Source organism: Cyanidioschyzon merolae, chromosome 19 (genome assembly GCF_000091205.1).
Source record: "Cyanidioschyzon merolae strain 10D DNA, chromosome 19, complete genome".
In the NCBI taxonomy this organism is placed as follows: Eukaryota; Rhodophyta; class Bangiophyceae; order Cyanidiales; family Cyanidiaceae; genus Cyanidioschyzon; species Cyanidioschyzon merolae.
In genome coordinates this window covers 543,354-561,511 of record NC_010145.1, presented here as the reverse complement: position 1 = coordinate 561,511, position 18,158 = coordinate 543,354, and the positions used below count along the sequence as shown (strand labels likewise).

General features: G+C 54.9%; 7 protein-coding genes across 7 annotated transcripts, besides 3 other annotated features; 3 read left to right on the top strand and 4 right to left on the bottom strand.

The window, feature by feature from the left end:
- Window positions 1–636: part of a sequence feature (possible transcribed region) that runs on past the window's edge.
- Window positions 637–725: 89 nt separating this feature from the next.
- Window positions 726–1,502, top strand: CYME_CMS215C (similar to CDK7/cyclin H assembly factor MAT1/TFIIH subunit:; the record flags this gene model as incomplete). Its single annotated transcript, XM_005538806.1, has 1 exon — window positions 726–1,502. One exon carries the CDS (start codon window positions 726–728, stop codon window positions 1,500–1,502), a length of 777 nt encoding a protein of 258 aa, XP_005538863.1.
- Window positions 1,503–2,841: 1,339 nt separating this feature from the next.
- Window positions 2,842–6,302: a sequence feature (repetitive element).
- Window positions 6,303–6,500: 198 nt separating this feature from the next.
- Window positions 6,501–7,019, top strand: CYME_CMS519C (hypothetical protein; the record flags this gene model as incomplete). The annotated part of the gene is made up of 1 exon (XM_005538805.1): window positions 6,501–7,019. One exon carries the CDS (start codon window positions 6,501–6,503, stop codon window positions 7,017–7,019), a length of 519 nt encoding a protein of 172 aa, XP_005538862.1.
- Window positions 7,020–7,307: 288 nt separating this feature from the next.
- On the bottom strand, window positions 7,308–7,631 carry CYME_CMS213C (hypothetical protein; the record flags this gene model as incomplete). The annotated part of the gene is made up of 1 exon (XM_005538804.1): window positions 7,308–7,631. One exon carries the CDS (start codon window positions 7,629–7,631, stop codon window positions 7,308–7,310), a length of 324 nt encoding a protein of 107 aa, XP_005538861.1.
- A 383-nt stretch (window positions 7,632–8,014) lies between these two features.
- On the top strand, window positions 8,015–8,770 carry CYME_CMS212C (mitochondrial ribosomal protein S17 precursor; the record flags this gene model as incomplete). The annotated part of the gene is made up of 1 exon (XM_005538803.1): window positions 8,015–8,770. One exon carries the CDS (start codon window positions 8,015–8,017, stop codon window positions 8,768–8,770), a length of 756 nt encoding a protein of 251 aa, XP_005538860.1.
- CYME_CMS211C (similar to D-aminoacid oxidoreductase, DadA) lies at window positions 8,635–10,113 on the bottom strand (the record flags this gene model as incomplete). The annotated part of the gene is made up of 1 exon (XM_005538802.1): window positions 8,635–10,113. One exon carries the CDS (start codon window positions 10,111–10,113, stop codon window positions 8,635–8,637), a length of 1,479 nt encoding a protein of 492 aa, XP_005538859.1.
- Window positions 9,651–11,181: a sequence feature (possible transcribed region).
- Window positions 11,182–12,792: 1,611 nt separating this feature from the next.
- On the bottom strand, window positions 12,793–13,344 carry CYME_CMS209C (mitochondrial inner membrane insertion complex subunit Tim22; the record flags this gene model as incomplete). Its single annotated transcript, XM_005538801.1, has 1 exon — window positions 12,793–13,344. One exon carries the CDS (start codon window positions 13,342–13,344, stop codon window positions 12,793–12,795), a length of 552 nt encoding a protein of 183 aa, XP_005538858.1.
- A 998-nt stretch (window positions 13,345–14,342) lies between these two features.
- On the bottom strand, window positions 14,343–16,556 carry CYME_CMS208C (threonine--tRNA ligase, cytoplasmic; the record flags this gene model as incomplete). Its single annotated transcript, XM_005538800.1, has 1 exon — window positions 14,343–16,556. The coding sequence occupies one exon, from the start codon at window positions 16,554–16,556 to the stop codon at window positions 14,343–14,345; it is 2,214 nt and encodes a 737-aa protein (XP_005538857.1).
- Between the last annotated feature and the right edge of the window lie 1,602 nt (window positions 16,557–18,158).

Genomic DNA, 18,158 nt, shown 5'->3' with positions numbered 1-18,158 from the left:
CATGGCACCGGAAGCGAAACCATAGCAAGGCATGGAATAAAGCCTCCTGTGCCCGTCTACTTTATGTAACGAGCGATGAAGCAGGCGCTCACGTTTCATGGAACGGCGCCTGGACCGCAAGTCATGGTGCGCACACGGGAACACCATTACACAGCCAAGAGTCGCAGCTGCGAAGCGCGTACCGAGGCTGCATACAAAGAAAATGGAAATGACAAACGGTATGAAGACCGCAACTTACGCCTGTGCATGAAATGCGTCGACAACATCCAGATGCCGAGAAGTCGCGGGTTTCATGCAGCAATGAACATCCTTCGTATACGGAAAATGGAGCTGGCGGGACAGGCAGGTCCTGCGTATTTTCCAAGCCTGAGAAAAGCGCGGGGGAAACGGAAACAGTCACAGAACAAACCGGCAAATGCTGGTGTTGATCATCATGGAATGCACTGAATCCTTGAGACTGTGCGCCCGAGTTCCCGGATCCGTTGCATTCTATGCCGACACGAGCGTGGCGAACAATGCAGGCACCAAGGACACCGTCGTGAGGAACGCGAACGCCTCGATGTACGCACGTACCCACCGCTGGTATCCATCGAACACAGTTACCTGAACGACGGTTGTATGAAGTGCCGCGCCGCAGGCTCAGTTCAGGCTTCGGGCTGGGATTCCCGTCTGAAACAAGCAGTGGAACGAGAAAAGTCCGTTCGGGTTGCGTGAACAGCGGCGAAATGGAGCGTTCGGTCGGCGGCTCGGAGCAGACCTCAGACTGGGTGTCTCGTCTGGAAGAGGAACTGGAACGCGAAAAGTCGATCCGCCGGCGCATTCTGCGCGATTTCAACAAGTTGCGGGACGACTTTACTAGCGATCAAGAATACGAGGACTATCTGGAAATGGTCGAAGAGCTCATCTTCAATCTTGTGCACGGTATCGATGTCGAGCGGACGAATGAAAGAATCGCCGCTTACCGCAAGGAGAACGCAGCACTGATCCGCCGGAACCAACTGAAATGGCAGGAGCGAGAGCAGGCCGAAGCAGCCCAGCTAGCAGCCGATGAGCGAGCACGGCAGACTCGTCTAGCAGCACTAGCTCGGGAAGACGAGGAGGAAGAGCGACAAAGGCGCCTAGCCGAAGAGCACGAACGAACACGTCGGCTGCAGGCAGCGCTCCGAAACGACACCGGCAGGGGCGGAACGCGAGCGCAGCAGTCGGCGCTTTCTAAGGCGCCCGGGGCACAGCGTCCTCCACAGCTGGGCGCTGACGACAAGGTCCGCGTCAACGTGCATCCGGCACAAGGGAGCAGAGGCGGGTCTGCGCTTGACCAGCGTTCTCCAACCGACGGGAAAAGAATCGTGGTCGACATGCCCAGTGCACGAGCGCTTGACATCGCTCAGAGTCCCGAAGAACGATATCCAGATCCGCTCGTACGAAACGAGACTGCTCGAAAAGCGGCTGGCTTCGATCCAAACGCATGGATCAGGCGCGCTCGAGCGCAACTCTGTGTCTGAGTGATGAGCACGAGGAAACACAGGATCTGTTGGATGAGGCACGGGACGCAGGTTGCGGTGCACCGCGACGCGTTCACGGCACTGCATGTTTTCGCAGCAGAAGCGGATGCAGCTGTGCGTAATGCAGCGCGTACCTAGAACCTAGAAACGAAGCATATTGTCGAAGGCGATGCCAAAGCATGGACTACCAAACATGATTCGGTCGTTTGAGATGCTTTCGTAGACGTTACGATGACGGTTCAGGACTGCACATGTCTGAAGGCCGCAGCAACGCATCGTACTTGGACTCCGGTCTAGCGCCTGAGAACAATCGTGCGCTCTTACGCCGTTCTGATACCATCTTTGATAGAGGCACCGCTACGCAGGTCTAGCCATGCACGCGCGGGAAACACGATGACTCGTCCTGTCGGCAGCTGTACGCAAGAAACGCTAGCAAGCATCTAGACTCGTTCAGAGTCGTTCGATGCGGACCGACGACATGATGGCGAGGTGTATCGCACCATGGATCATGATGCGCACCGTGCCGCTGCGCTTCGTGCGTGATCAGTCCGATCATCTGCAAAATCGGTGACAACCACAGGCTACCCTGGGACCCAATGAGGTCTGCTTTTCTCGCGTGCGATTCAACCTGAACATTTGCAGAACAAAGCATGCGAACTGTTCAAGGATTGAGCAGGCTAGTGTTCCGTTCGCTGCCGCTGTCGGGAGCCTTGAACTGGGGTCTGGTTCTAGGGCGACGTGGGGCGATGCAAAGCATGCACGCACTCGTGCATTCAACGTCTGTAGAGGTACCGCAAAGCAGTCCTTTGTCTGCGGGGCGAATCGCTGAAACGTTCAGCACACGGTGACATTACGGGGCTCATGTCATGTTTTCCCCGCAAGTGCTTATCCCTCCGGGAGGGTTCCAACTTAAAGATATAAACAAGTTTCTTCATTTTGAAAAATCAAGGGATGAGCCCGGGTGTACACTTCAGAAGAATGAGATAGAGAAGAGCCAGCGGGGCGCTTCGGCGACAGAAAAGCACGGAGAGCTGATAGAGCACTAAATGGCAGTGAGGGCATGACTTCGACGACTCCTTGCATGGACAAGTTCAAGAAGAGGCAATAAACGCATGGTGTTTGTTAACCGAGACTTTAACACTGCTAGCAATATCAGGGGATGTGCGGTTCTGAAGACGAGATCCGTGGCGCTGTGGCATGTCAACTTTGGTGTGGGACAGCCTCCCAGTCTCGAATTGTACAAGGAGAAGCTGAGATCGATACCAGTCGGCCGTTCAACAAAGCCTGAGAGGCGTCTGCGGACTGGTAGATTGAGACGTTTCGTCTGGGGCGCGCAGAGCGCCACTACTGTACACGGCTGGCGAAAACGTTTTTCTTTTGGAAGGCGTTTGTTGTTGGTCTGCGGTCGTCGATGTACGGGTTAGGCAATTGTATATAATCTGATAGAGTAGACCAGAATACAGTATGCGCTTTTCTCAAGCGTGTCGATCATGCCAGGCGAGATGCAATGTTCAAACGTCGTGGCAGATCTGGACGCTATATGTGTGGTATGCCTCGGCCAAGATCACCGGATCCGGAGGACGATGCAGGCACCATAAGTTGAACAACGACAGCAGCATGGAAATGACTTGAAGCGCCATCAGTTCCAGCCCGTGACGCCGGGTGGAAGCAAAATTCAGGTTAGTTCCTTATTCCAGCGTCCGTGCGGCATGTATAACAAGCAAATGAAATAAACTTGTATCCGTGTTGGGGAACACTACCGTACCTTGTTTGTTTACGATCAATAAATGTAACGAAATTTCTAATGAGTAGAGTGATGCATATCTCATCCGCACAAGCGTAAGCCGCAGAGAACGCTACGCGTTTGATAGACGCGTCGACGGGTATCGTACCAGGCCCCTGCATCCCCTTGTATGTCAGGACGGTACTGCGATGGGCAGTAGCGTCGGCACCAGCGACAGAGCCTACAGCAAGAGATCGTTCTACGTGAGTTCACGATCTAGGACACTTGATTTTCGCTCCAGCGCGATGCGAACACGCATGTGCCAAGGCGGGGTGTCGGACACGTGTCCTTCATCGATCGGTGAGGCGTCTCGCGCGGTGCACGCAGTGCGCTAAATGAGCGTTCCTGGGAGATCAGGCAAGCATGAGACAGGATGCGCATGCCGCCGTTGAAGGAAAACGCGATCCTGATCTCTAGCGTGATGTTCAGCTGTAAAAGTTGTATTCGCGTAGGATTCGAACAAAAATAAAGTTTTCAGTTCATTTGTGTTTCAACCCTCAAACAAGTCTAGTCAAGTGTTTTTCGTAGCGTATAACAGAAGGGTTCAAGGAGCGTTCTTTTCCAAAAAAACTAGAAAAGGAAAGTCTTGAAAAAGCAAGTCCACGATCCTGGAGGCCCAGGGTCGCCGGCTGCTAGAAAAAAAACAAAAAACAGTGCCGAGTCCAGAAGAAAAAGAAGAGAAGAGGAACCGAAAACGGGAGGCCCTACGTCGAAGGCGGCAAGAAAGACGACTGTACGACGAGATGGTGGTGAAAGCTGGTCTTCTTAAACATATCAAGAATCCGTACACGGAAAAGTTGCGAGACGCTATCGAAAAACTTGTCGACTAGTACTCCAAGAGCATTGTCAAGGCGTCGTCAGGAGTGATGCATTTGGCGAGGCAGATGTACGAAGACGTGGCGCATATTGAAACGGTCGAGATTCCGGACGATTTCTTGGACAAGACCTTTATTCGACAGCTGATGCTTGGTACAGCAGAAGCGCGGAAGGAAAATGTGCTAGTGGATGCCCTCCATGAAAAACATCCCTTTTACAGCTTCGAGGATAATCGATACAGCGGTGACGGAAATATTTACACATACGGGGCGATGAAGTACCTCACGAACCTGGAGAACCAATTGACGATGAGCCTCGAACGTTTCATGATACGCGCCGTGTGTGCGCCGTACCGGGCCATCTATCGCAAAGGCGTACGGGCGATTACCAACGGCATCACGGACGATCGCAAGCATGAAGATGAGGTCGAATTCGTCGATAAGAAGGCGCCAAACGAGAGCACGAATGAAGCTTCTGTAATCCGTGTGGCTAAACAAGAGCATCGTGCGGTACTGGGGCTGGCGAATCCAACAGACAAGATATCAGAGTTGAAAAAAAGACAAGGAAAGATACTATCGCCTCCTCCTGCGATATTTTGTGTTTCTCGACCGAGAGCTCGAACACAAGGCAGAGATGAAGCTGAGTGAAGAGACAAATGAAGAGTGGTAGAGACGGAGGGCTGCCCTAATGGGGAAGCGCTTCAACGTGGTTCCGTTGTGCAACATCAAGTCACATTTTGTGACTATCGACTCCGCAGTCCTTCACGGCATCATGAGGCAGATCAGTCCGGAGTTCGGTGTAAGGAAGACAGAGTTCCCCGGTGAAAACCGTGAGACGTACTGGGGGAATATCTTCGATTTCAAACTTCTCAATTCGAGCAAAACAAAAGGTATTCACTAGGTTGATCGAAATCGATGGGGTAGCCATGTGTGTACACCACCGGCGGTTGAAGACAGATGGGCCAGTCCCGCCCTCGGCCGCGCCCGTCACGAAGGATGAAGAAAACAAAGAGGAGGATCCTGTGATGCAGGAGGTGGAGGATACCGAGTTTGTCGTTGACGTGACGAAGGATGAAGAAAACAAAGAGGAGCATCCTGCTACGCAGGAGGTGGAGGATAACGACCTTGTCGTTGACGTGGCGAAGGATGAAGATGAGAAGAAGGCGGATCCTTCGGCGCAGGAGATGGAGAATAACGACTTTATGGTTGACGCGGCGAAGCATGAAGAAAAGAAGGAGGCGGGTCCTGCGGTGCAGAAAGTGCATGAGAACGACTTTGTCGTTGGCGCTGACCCCGGAAACACAAATATCATCACCATCGCAGCACCGCAGCGTGCGGAAGATGGTACTGACGGCAACTTACGTCAGAAAGACATGCGCCTTTTGAGGTTCTCGAGAGCGAGATACAATCGAGAATCCGGTATAATGAATGCGAGGAAGAAAATTTGTACGTAGAATTCAGGAATGAAGGATCACCTGGAAGCTTTGAGCGAGGTGACCAGCCGAGGAGCGGACTTTGAAGCTTTCCGGAAATTCATGGAAGTTCGTTTTGCCCATTGGGATGCGCTGCCGGAGGAGTATACAAAGCCCAGATGGGCTCGTTTGCGAATGAATCTGTATTGTGGTAACCAGCGGGCGTTTGCCAACTTTTTCAATCAGTTGAGTGCCCTCATAGAGGATGAAAGTCAGAGGCTCTCAGTAGCGTATAGGGCAGGGTGTTGGAAGACCCAAAAAAAACTACGCCAGCTCCGACGACAAGAACGTACAAGGAGTGTGCACGGCGTTTCGTTACGATACCGATAGATGAGTTTCGAACATCGTATACACACCATGAACTGGGATGTACACTTCAGCGAGTGGGGATGGAAACGTGTCAGCGGAGCGCTGAGGAAATAGCAAAGTACGGACCGCTGACGGAGGAGCAAATGAAAAGGAGGGCGAACGTTCGTGGACTCCTTGCATTAGTGAGTACAACCAATGACGGCAAGAAGCGTATGGAGTTTGTGAATCGAGACTTTAACGCCGCTATCAATATACGGAGATGTCCTGTGCTGGAGAATAGACCTCCAGAGCTGACACGGGAGAACTTTGTTGGACAACCTCTCAAAGTGGAACTATATGAGAAGAATTTGGAAGCAGTAGTGGGTGGCCGGTCCGAAAAGACTGGGAGGCGCCTGCACGTCAGTTGGAGACGTTTTGTCAATGAAAAAGATGTCGCCGCTAGGCGCGCACACACGCACGAATGCGTTACGTCGCGCACACACACGCACGAGAGCGCGCACACACGCACGAATGCGCGCGCACAAGCACGAATTCGCGCGCGCACGCACGAATGCGTTACGTCGCGCGCTTGGTCCACGTTTTCGCGTTCTTCTATAACGAAAGGCCCTCTCAACCCTCTATGACCGTGAAAATGAAATCAAGCACCAAGTCTGAAGAGAAAAAATCTCAAAAAATTCCGCACAAAAAAGCGGCAACGGCGGCGCTGCCTTCGAGGGCGGCACCCGCCGGCCCCACGACGGCTGAGGCGCCACTACCCACACCGCGACGAACACCGGCTCGTGCCGCCGCCGCGGCTGCCGCAGCCGCCCGCGCAGCGAAACGGGAGCCCATACCGTTGAAACTAGAACGGGAGTCCAAGTTGTCGCGGAAAAGCAAAGCTACGGCGCAGCGTCGTCCGGACAAAATAGAGAAGAAAAAGCCCAAGTCACAGAAAGCACCAAAGAGCACCGGAGCCGGGGCCTCCAAACCGAAGAAGAAGGACAAGGGGTCAAAGCTGCCCCACAGCAAGGAAGCAGCAGCAGCAGCAGCAGCAGCAGCACGAACCAGTGGCTCCAGCACTGGCACGGTGGCGCAACCGGCGACGACCGCGGAGGTTGTTAAACCGTATTTTTCGCGGGGCTGGTGTTCCGTTCAGTAGACAGGCGCCTACGAGGCGCTCGTTCAGAAAAACTTCAATCGATAGCTCGGCCTCCACGGCACACGCTGACAGCCATGGTGCCGGCGACAAGGAACAAAACTTAGTCACCACGAGACCAAGCAAAGGGTCGCCCCTGAATCAAACAGCGCACGGTCGGTGCGTATATATCATTGCACCGGGGGCCTATCCGAGTGTTCGTCTCGAAAGGCCCGCTGGTGTATATGTATGCACTCGCGTTACTGCCAACACGGTCGCAGCGCGGGTGTCTCGGGTACCAGCTGCGCTCACTCAACCTGTGTCTTTCGTGTTGCTTCCGTCGGCGCTCGCTGTGCTATGGTTTCCTTTCCAGTGTCTGTACAAGATGCGTCCAAGTCCTGCAAGAGACGTCAAACACCAGACGCCTTCCAATACTACAAAAGGCCAGTACCTGATCAGACCGCTAGCCACAGCGGAGAGCCCGCTCCCGATTGCGTTGAGGGACGCGTAGACTGCGCTATCAGGCCAGCGCTGCACATGCAGGTACCCAAACAGGTTTAAAAAGTACACCAGAAGCAATAGACTTACGCCCACAACTCCTGTTGCTATCGAGTCTGCCGCTGTTTGGCAGGACATGAATAACTGGGTTTCCACCGCGAAGCACCTTCCGCTGAGACGCTGGCTGGCTGGCTACCTGGCTGGCTGGCTGGCTCGCAGTGGACACGTCCGTCGTGCCCCTCCACGGGAGCTGGTACCCCAAACTCGTCAACTCCAGGTGCAAGCAACTCGCAACAAGGCGCTTCGCTTGAGCAGAGCGCGTCGAGGCAGCGAGCGCGCTCCAGCATCGGTGATCGGACACACTCGCGGCGGCCGGCAAGGACGCTGGCGGATACGCAAAAGCCTGTATCCGCAAGTACGCATTTCCATAGGTACGTGGATAGACTGTGGTGGCTCGACGCGTGCATACAAACACGTAGGGATCCTTTCGTTTTCATTTGGTTTCCACGTACGGACACGGAATGTACAGCGCGCTTACTGCTCTGACTCGTATAGTCAGGCGCAACGTTCTCAGTCTCGCTTCCGCGAGTGGCGTAGGTCTGCAGGGGCCACGCACTGGACCGCTGTGCGACAGTGGAACGCGGCGAGCAGGCCTTCTGCTGGTTACGAATCACGCTGTGCTCCCTCGGTACTGTTCAGAGTCGACCAAGTCAAGAGGCGTTGTTCAGGGTCCCGTGTATACGGCGCCTTACTTTGGCGCCCCAATCGAACAAGTTCAGTCGCTGAGCCTCGACGAACTAAAGCAGGCGCTACGGGCCTACGGGGGTTTGGTGCGACCCACCGATAACCAGGAGGTGCTCTGTAAGCGCCTCTTGAGCCTCACGAGGCGACGTCGGGCGCAGTGCATTCACGGCGTCGTGGTTTCGAACGCACCGCAGAAGACGGTTGTCGTTGCCGCGCGTCGACTTCGATATGAGCCCAAAATCAAGACGTACCGTTTCGTTACGCGTAGGTTTATGGCTCATGACGAGGAGGATCGCTGTCTTCTTGGAGACAAGGTCACCATTCGACTCTGCCGCCCGCTGAGTCGACGGAAACGGTTTGTGGTGGTCGAGAACTTTGGCAGCTCGGAACGGCGCCGTCAGGAGGCGGCCACAGCTGCCGCTGCCGCGCGACGCACCGAGGAAAGTACCGTGGGACTTGCCACGCTGCCAAGCGAGACGACAGACTCTCCGCGAAGTACAGCATCAGCTGCAAGTCGGCCAATAATGCCGTGATGGATTAAGCCGCGGCTGCCGAGACCAGTGAAATACAGGACGCGAGTATTCTCTGGTATGCTTGTGCTTGCCAACATGGAAAGCGCTTCATGTTGGATCTCTCCAAGCAGAGGCACCGCTCCGAGAGCACTGCGTGGCGGAAGCGCTCGAACGCCGTAGAGCGCCTCAAGCGGATCGCGCAGGATGCCTGTATTCGAGAGCGGCGACTCTCCGGCAGCGTAGCGCTCTGCGAGGTTTGCATACCTGCCAAGCAGTGCACTGAGAGGCTGTCTCAGCGCCGAAGTGGCTCGCGCCATCTGTTCCGACGGTGAACGAGACTGCGCCTTGAGCACCTCTGTTGCCGTCATACCGTACTCCTTCGTTGCACCGCCAATGACACGAGTGCCGTCAGGTGTCGGTACCAGATACGACCCATGACCGATCAGGGGCACGGAGCCTGGTGCACTTGTTGACGAAAACCCGGCAGTGAGCGTGCTCGCCGCTGCGAACTCGGGCGACGGCCACGTCAAGTCCTGGCTCCGGAAAACAAGGTTGTGGCCACCGCACCATGTCAGCGGCAATGAAGGAATCAGAAGCCTGCTGCTGGCGCCAGCTGCAATCACCAGGAAAGTAACCGCTGCACAGCTGGCCTCAGCAAGGCTCTGCAGCCGCCGGCACTCGTCGGCTACCGAGCGCACTTCACGCGTCTCCCAGAGCGTGAGCTTGTCGGAGTGGTTACGCTCGAGGTACCGCCGAATGGCACGTACGTACGCGGGCGCATCAACAACCCACGCGTCGGGAATGTAAAGCTGACTCCGAGCCGCATCCCAGTACAGCTGCTGCGGATACATTTGCGTTGCTGCTGCGGCATAGTCCGCAGCTTCTCGGTCGGTGGTCGCTAGACGAAGCAGGCCACTCCGCCGCGCAACCGGCGACGAGTCTTTCTCAGATATAACCCCTAGGATTTCTCGCATGCAAATGAGGCCCTCGTCGCCAAGCCAAATCTTTCGTCCGCGGGGCGTAAACGGGTGCAGGATGCCAGCGGATGCGTGCGTTGCACCACCAGCACAGCCCGCACCGGCCGAGTCGACAACACTAATCGTCAGCCGTTGGCTCTGGGATGCGCGCTCACAAAGATAAAACGCTAACGCTGCCCCAGCGAGACCAAAACCTACGAGATGCACGTGCGTCTCCGTTGAGCACGAGAGGCGTTTCCGGGAGCGCGTACGCCGTGCCGCTCGCTGCGGAGCCGACGGCACCTGCACCGGCAGCTGCCTTCCCGTTCCAAGCGCACATACCCGGCTGCTCGCACTGAACATCTTTCGTGCATGGACAGGTGAGGGAGCCAGTAACCACGCTGTCATGCCGCTGTTCGCAACAAGGAGGCCCCCGGTATCCTACTTGGGGTACGGTGCGTTCGCCCCTTCCGCTATGGTGGCGCTGCGCCGGGTGCCGCCGTTTCGCGCCGTCCACAGCGGATCGATCCGAGAGCGCAGCCGCGCGTGGCGTTGATCTGCATGCGGATACGAAACGACCAGAATATCCGAGAAGAGGTATCGGTAATGTACGTTGGAGATCGGGTGTTTGATGGATACCTCACCGCGCACTGAAAGAAAACACACAAGAAAAGTAAGAAAAGAAAAATGCGCATAATCGGAGAACGCTGGCCTATGTGAACGTCTTGTCCATGAAAAAACCTGCGCGTGGATTCGCTTCCGTGCCTGTGGGGCGCTTTCATCAGCGGCATGCAGGTTTCTCTCGTTTGTTTCGTGTTTATTGGTGATGGTGCAGGATCGATGAATCGAAGCAGGGCGTAGATGAATGTGTGATATTATTGGCAGGATTTTGTGTGGATACGGGGAGCGTGTGCAAATCCGTAAGGTTCGCGGTAGCATAGTCGAAAGCTGGAGCACTGTAAAATACGGAAGAGGTGTTCGCATGGAATATGTACGTCTAGGACGTCGATTGAACTGGTGTCTGTGGCGCTCCGCCTTGATCTAGTAAAGCTGCTGGGGAAACTGTGGCCGGTGCGTGCTTTATGTCTGCGAGGCAAGTCTAGCGTCGAAGAAGGGCTCTTTTTGGGCAGAGTTGCGCTTGTTCGCGAGAAGGACCCTGATCACTGCCGGGCTGCTGCGGGTAAAGAGGGGATTTAAGGATTCTACACTGGGTGTGGGTTACAGTCGCATTTGGGTTTGGTTTTAGGAGGACTTCTTGGTTCGCGCAAAGACATTGGTAACGAGTTGGTGCTGGCATTCACACAAGTTCATGAGTATCCTTTGCTAGGCGCTGTTGACCGCAGCGTATGAATCTGGTTGCAAGACGTTGGTTCTATCCGCGAACAGACCTCCTAGGAACAGCGCACTTGCTGTAGGTAAAGAAGGGCATGCGGATCGTTGGGCGCTCTGACATGCTGTTGCGTCGTTCGGAGGCGGCTCAAGGGAAGTGGCGGTTGCATTTTGACGCATAAGCATCCACGAAAAGTCGTGTTTGGCAGAGTCGTCGAATTCTCTCCAGTACACATCGCGAACGTTTCCGCAACACTTGGCAACCGTGAGGTGGCTCGTGCAGCCTCCCAGGATACTGTGTCTTCGGGCGCTATCCGGCAGCACACGGGTCGCACCAGTGTGACACGCTTTCCCTCTTTTCTGTGCAGCGATTTGTGGCCGCCTCTAGTTTTCATTAGAGTCGCAACACCAAACACCAAGTTTACATTGCTGGCGGTGATCTAGCGAGCGCCTCTTTGACAGAGAACGCAAAGAAGCCGCATGGAGCCTTGGCAATAGCAGGGCGCTTGTGGAAGACGAGACATGCTCTGCCGATCTAGTGCTGCAAATTCGAACTCGCACGAGAGCCAGCGCTCGACAATGCGTATGCGTCAGAGATACAAAACAAAACTCTTGGATCATCATGATCGTGATGAAGCTTCAATGGATATCGTCTCCGAAGAGCAGTGCAAATGCTGCGACGGGAACCACGGATGCCGCCGCTTCGCCCGCATTCATTCTGGAACGAAGCCAACGCCGCTTCAGACGCTGCTCATTGCAGAGGCGCTCAGGCAAGGATTCCTCTTCACCATCGCATCTACCGTGTGTGCCGAAGCAGCAGCAGCAGCAGCAGCTACTGCTGCTGCTGTCATTGGCATGACCCATCTCGCCAAGAACTGCGAGGAATGCGCGATGCCGTCGCATCGAACTTGAACTGGACGCTGGGCCGAGCCCTCTGCAAAGCACCCAGGGAAATGTCATGAATCGGACGTCGGGTTCAGACTGTGTTCTCTCGCAGCTGATCATCTGGATCGAAATCCCATTCCTACACGGTTCGTCACGCACGCGACCTGTCACAAGGAAAGATTCGAAAGTACGACGTCTCTGCGGGAATCGAAAGCACCAGCGTCGTTCAAGACCGGCCGTAGAGGACCCTTTTTCCTCATGGTCATTTGCGAGCGCAAGCGGTGCTTCAGAACAAAAACGTGTAGCAGAGATCGAGCGATCAGAACGCTCCCGGGCATCGGGCAATGCTCCAGATCGGACATGCTCGCCACTGCGACATTGCTCGAAACGAGCAAGCGCGCACATTTCAAACCACTGTGACGTTTGCGTACAACAACAAAGACCTGAAATAGTCGTCCAAGTATCGAATATAGGAGCGGATTAGACGCTTTCATTCGCACACGCCCGCTCCATGGCGCACGAGGAAGACATCACAGCGTCCTGGCTGGGCGTCCGCCGCGTGCCTCCGATGCTTCAGCAGATTCCAAAATTCCTCACAGTCGTTCACTGGGTACAAGTCACCTCTGCCTACCAAAGGCCGCATTCGTTTTTTGATTCCCGAATCACAGCCACAGCGGGGTCCGCGCTCTCGCTCCGTACCAGGTACCCGCGGTATACTCCATGTGCTCCGATCGCTCAGGGGCTTTTCCTGGTGCAGCTTTCTCGAGCGTCGCGCGCTGGCCGCACCAGCGACAACACCAACGCATCCTACTTGGCGGGGTCCAGCAACGAGTGACCGTTACGGACAGCAAACACCTAGTTCACCATATTCATTCACGCGTGCCGATGCTCTAGCCAGTAGTCGATGGCACAGCTAAACGCTGCGACGCCCAGGCAGCCGACCGACATCTGCTGGCCGCGCGTTCGAGCACTCATGGACGCTCGCGGCTGGGAAGCTAGCACAGCACCAGTCGCACAGCCGGCAATGAGGCTATTCCAGAGATCGTGACGCGCCCTGTACTTCTCCACGGAGCACTCCGCGATAGTGTATGTTGCTCCCCAGAGGGCAAAGTTCTTCGAATACGTTCGGATCTGGGCCGCAAGCGCTTTCCCGTATGCTCGAAGCTGCTCTCGCCACGGCGACTGCGCTTCGACAGCCCGATCTAACTCGGCTGAAAAGCCGCCGATGAAGAGTCCCAGGGCAACGCCAAGACCGCCACCAGCGATTGCCGCAGCTACGGCCTTGAATGCGCAAGACTCCAACACCATCTCAGCAAATTTTTCTGAAGGATTTCGTTCTGGAAACTGAAGATTCGGGGGAAGTCTCGGTTTCACCACGTCTGCTTCCTCAGACTTGCGTGAGACGGGACTTGTTCCCGCACTCATTGTGACGGGGGCGGAGCAAGCGGTACCCTCCGATGACAAGCCCTGCCTCTCCGTGCTCGCTATGAAAAAGCAAGCGATCGCCGCAGCAGCCGCCCCCAAAAAGAAACACCTATCGATTGCCTCGAAAATTCCCCAGGATAAACAGGTGCTCGTGTACTTCACGCAACACCTTGTAGGACGTTTTCGGAGGTTGCAGATGAGCACTGCATCGCCCTGCTGCTGCGCTGCGCTGAGAGTGGATCGATGCAGCGGCGGCAGCGGCGGCGACGGCGGCTGCCCTGAGATCCATTCCCCGATTCTAGGCTATCAACTCGATGGTGTTCCATATCCAGGTGCCTGGTATCAAAAGCGGTTTCATGAGTTACAGCAGGTGCATTCCAAGTGCGTTGATTTAAAGTGCAAATAAAATCCAAGGAAAAGGTATGGACTTGCAAGTCGGGGATCCCGCAGGGCCGTCATCATCGCTGGATGCTTCAAAAATATCCTCTTCTCGTCGACTATGAAGCGAAGAAGAGCAGGAAGAATGAGCATACGAAGAGGGGAGATATGTCAGAAAAGATGTTTGCCTGACGGGTAGATGACGAGACTGTACTGGTACAGAGGGAACGAGTCCTATCAACCCTTGCATTGGTGAATTCAACCACAGCGGCAATACATGCATGGAGTTCGTGAACCGAGACTTCAACGCTGCGATCCATATCCGGAGAAGTGCGGTGCTGAACACAAGACCCGAGGAGCTGAGGCGATCAAGCTTTGTTGGACATCCTCTCCGGCTCGAGGTGCACGAGAAGAAACTAAAGCCGATGGCATGGGGCCCTTAGAGCAAAACCCGGGGGGGGGGGGGGGCGTCTGCAAATCGGTGTACAGACACACACGCTATCGTCTCTAGGTACTCGAAACGCGTCAATGCACGAGACCGGCTCGAGTCGCTAGATCCGATGCACGCCGGTTCGTCGCTGTCCAGCGGATGGGTACTGTTGCGATACACTCGAAATGCTTTATTGGAATCGCTCTGTCAACTGGCGAAACTCGGAAATGATTTGATCAATCGTACGCTCACCGTGAACCTCATTGTCCCGTGTTCTCACATTCACAGTTCCGTCGGCCTGCTCCTTTTCACCGACCACAAGAATATAGTTATACTGGGCAAGTTGTGCTTCCCGAATCTTTTTCGCCAGTTTGCGATCGGAGCTATCGACGTCCACGAAGAAGCCTGCGTCGTGAATACGCTGGTGCACCTGCTGCGCATAGTGAAGAAATCGATCGCTCACTGGCAGGACAGCAACCTGCCTCGGTGAAAGCCAGAACGGCCATTTTCCTCCATAGTGCTCCGTGATGATCGCGATGAAGCGCTCGAATGAGCCGAAAATCGCGCGGTGAATCATCACGGGCCGATGAACGTCGTGCGAGGCGGGAACGACTTTGGCGTCCTCGGGCGTGGCATCGGTGGTGTCGAGGCTGCGCTCCGCGACTGGTGCCAGTACCGGTCCGCTTGCAGCCGCGTTGCCGTCCTCAGTGCTGGCACCCGCAGCCGTGTAACGAAGATCAAAGCGAATTGGCAACTGAAAATCCAGTTGAACGGTAGCACACTGGTGTCGCCGCTGCAGCGCATCGAAGAGTTTGATGTCGATTTTGGGGCCATAGAAGGCACCGTCACCGGGATTCAGGCGCCAGCCGCCAGGTTCGTCGCGTTGTTTGCCTGTGAACTGACATAGTGCCTGCGCAAGCATGGACTCCGCTCGGTCCCAGAGCGCTGGGTCGCCCATGAATTTTTCTGGTCGCGTAGAGAGCTCGAGCTCAAATTTGAAGCCGAATATCTGGTAGACGTGCTCGAGGAATTTCAGGAAACCGAGAACTTCTGATTCAACCTGTGCAGGCGTACAGAATATGTGCGCATCGTCCTGCTCGAACTTGCGAACACGAGTGAGACCAGTCAGGGTTCCGCTCAGTTCGTTGCGATGCAGGATACCAAAGTCGGCCAGGCGAAGCGGCAGCTCCCGATGCGATCGCACACGAGACGCATAGATCAGACAGTGAGAAGGACAATTCATGGGCTTGAGGCCGAACGCTCTCTGTTCGACTTCGAAGCTGAACATGTTCTCGCGATAGTTCGCCGCGTGGCCGCTGGCCTCCCACAGCGCAAAATCGAAGACGGTCGGGGTAAGCACCTCTTCATAGCCGCGATTCCAGTACTCGCGGCGCATAAATTCCAACAAGCGATTGTAGATGCGTGTCCCATGTGGCAGAAAGAAACAGCTTCCGGGGCTGTACGGGTGAAAAAAGAACAGCTCCTGATCGCGTCCGATTTTGCGGTGGTCTCTTTTGGCTGCCTCCTCTATCCGTCGCTCCCATTCCTTCAGCTGCTGCTTGTCGGGGAAAGAAATACCGTATACTCGTTGAAGCGACGGGTTTTGGGCCTTTCCCAGCCAGTACGCTTGTCCGAGGCGGGTGAGCTTCACTGCCTTGACACGGCCGCAGGATGGGACGTGCGGCCCTCGGCATAGATCGATAAAAGGCCCATCGCGATACGCAGTGATTGTTTCCCCTTCGCCCAGTTTTTCGATGAGCTCGCACTTGAACCGATTGTAGCCGAACATTTCCAACGCCTCACTCTTGGTGAGCTCCATGCGTTCAAAGGTACGCCCCTTGTCTTTCATGATGCGCTGAATCCTTCGCTCCAGGTCGGCGAGGTCCTCCGGAGTGATCGCTCGCTCACCGAGAAAGATGTCGTAGTAGAAACCGTCTTCAACAGGAGGCCCTATGCATAGTTCACCGTGGTATTTGTACTCCATCGCTTCTCCGAGCATGTGCGCTGTCGAATGCCAGAACACAGCTCGACCCTCGGGAGTATCGAACGAGCGAAAGTCGACGCTGCAGTCAGCCTCTAGCGGTCGGTTCATGTCCCAGGGCTCCCCGTCGACCAGAGCCACAACCGAGCGCTCTGCAAGGTCACGTCCCAGGCTCTGCGCCACATCCCAGGGACTGGTCTCGTACCGTTTGCCTCGAGTACTCGTGCCATCGGGTAGCTTGATCAAAATCTCGTCGCTGCTGCCGTTTGATCCCAGCAGTGTGCCTTGTTTGTGTTGGCGGAAACGTTCCCAGCAGCTGATCCGATGGTTCACGTAGGGTGGAGCTTCGGATTCAGGTGCTGGACGCTCTCGTTTGCCCCTGTCGTCGAGTGATAGATCGTTCAAGTTCGCTTCGTGTTCCATGGGTTAAGCTGTGGAAGCTATGCGCTCGGTTATGCGTGTGTACGCAAGCCGCCACCAATCGGCGCTTGTTGAAAGATCGCTGGTATTCAGTGTTTCTTGCGAGCCCTCTGAATCCCTAGTTCCTCTATGGTATGAGATCGAAGAGTTTGCCCAGGGCTCTGCCGAGTGCGTCACAGTTACTGCTAGCCAGAGCAGCGATCACGGCCCGCTCGAGCGCTCCTAGCTCCGCTAGCCACAACGTCTAGAGCGTCGACGCTCTGCTGCAAGTGAACTGTTTGTCCAAGAAAACCTCTCACAGGAGTCCGATCCACGGACGCTTTAGGTACGCGACTAAAGCCTCTCGACACCGAGCCTTGCGCTAAAGCGAGTAGGCGCTAGAGTTGATCGCAGACGCACGACGTGGATCGCTTGCCGATATGAATCGCTCAAGTCATTCAGCTCGGTTTTGTTTCAAACCCGGTGCATTGTAGAGCAGGGGATCGAAATCACGATGCATTGTATCGAATAGATCGTTGACAAATTGTCTGTATGATAGACTGTTTACTGACCAGTGCAAGAAGGACTGCGTTGCGTTCTCAGGTCAGTCATATCGCAGATATCAGATGAATGAAAGAAACAAGGAAATGCGCTCAGCGTCGAAAAACGACAATCTGAAACACTGCTTGCGGTCAATGGTAGAAAATGGCCCGTTGCTTACCTTTTACGGAAAGCAGAAGTGACGATGGTAGCCGCCATGGACGTCTCTGCTTCTCAACAGCTTGTTCGTGTGGCCCTGGAAACACTAGGATGCAGTCGCAAACAAGTCGTGGTTCACGGACGGCCGTATTCCACGGAATTCGCAACGACAGCGTTCATAGAATATCGCGTTCGGTATGAAGCAGATGAACGTCGATTTATTTTTTCAGTCGATGGGGCTTGCTTTGGACGAAACGCGGGAACGCGTATGGGTATTCGCGGAGCAGGGTACCTGTTGTATCTCCCATGGAACCCGAAGACAACCAGGATATCATCTCTTTTTGCTGCAGGGGATTCATTTCGCGGCCTCAGTTTCGCTCTCAGAGAAAGCTCACACAACAGCACCCACTTTATTGGATCATTGAAGACTTTTCCCCTGATGTCTGCCGACGTCCGTCTATTGGACGACGTGGCATTTCGCCATTAAACATGCGTTCGAGTTTTTGCCGATTCTATCGGAATAGAGCTGCTTTTCATATTCTTTCGTGCGCCCCGTGGTTCAAGCCCATCGAAAGAGTGTTTTCTCTCATAAAACGTAATGATCGCTACACTGGGCGAATCGCTGAAGCTTTCAGCACACGGTGACACACCAGGGCACATTTCGTCTTTCTTTTGCAAGACTTTCGATCCTCTGGGAAACTCCTGACCTAAGAGCGTGAGGAAGTATGTTCGCTTGACGAAAGAGAAAATCTAATGGATGAACTGGGGCGTATACTTCAGAGGAACGAAATGGAGAAGAGCCGGCGGAGCGATTCTGCGACAGAAAAGCGCGCAGAGCTGACAGAGCACCAAATGGCACTGCGCGCTCGAGTTCGAGGAATCTTTGGACTAGTGAGTTCAACTAGATGCAACGAACGCATGGAGTTT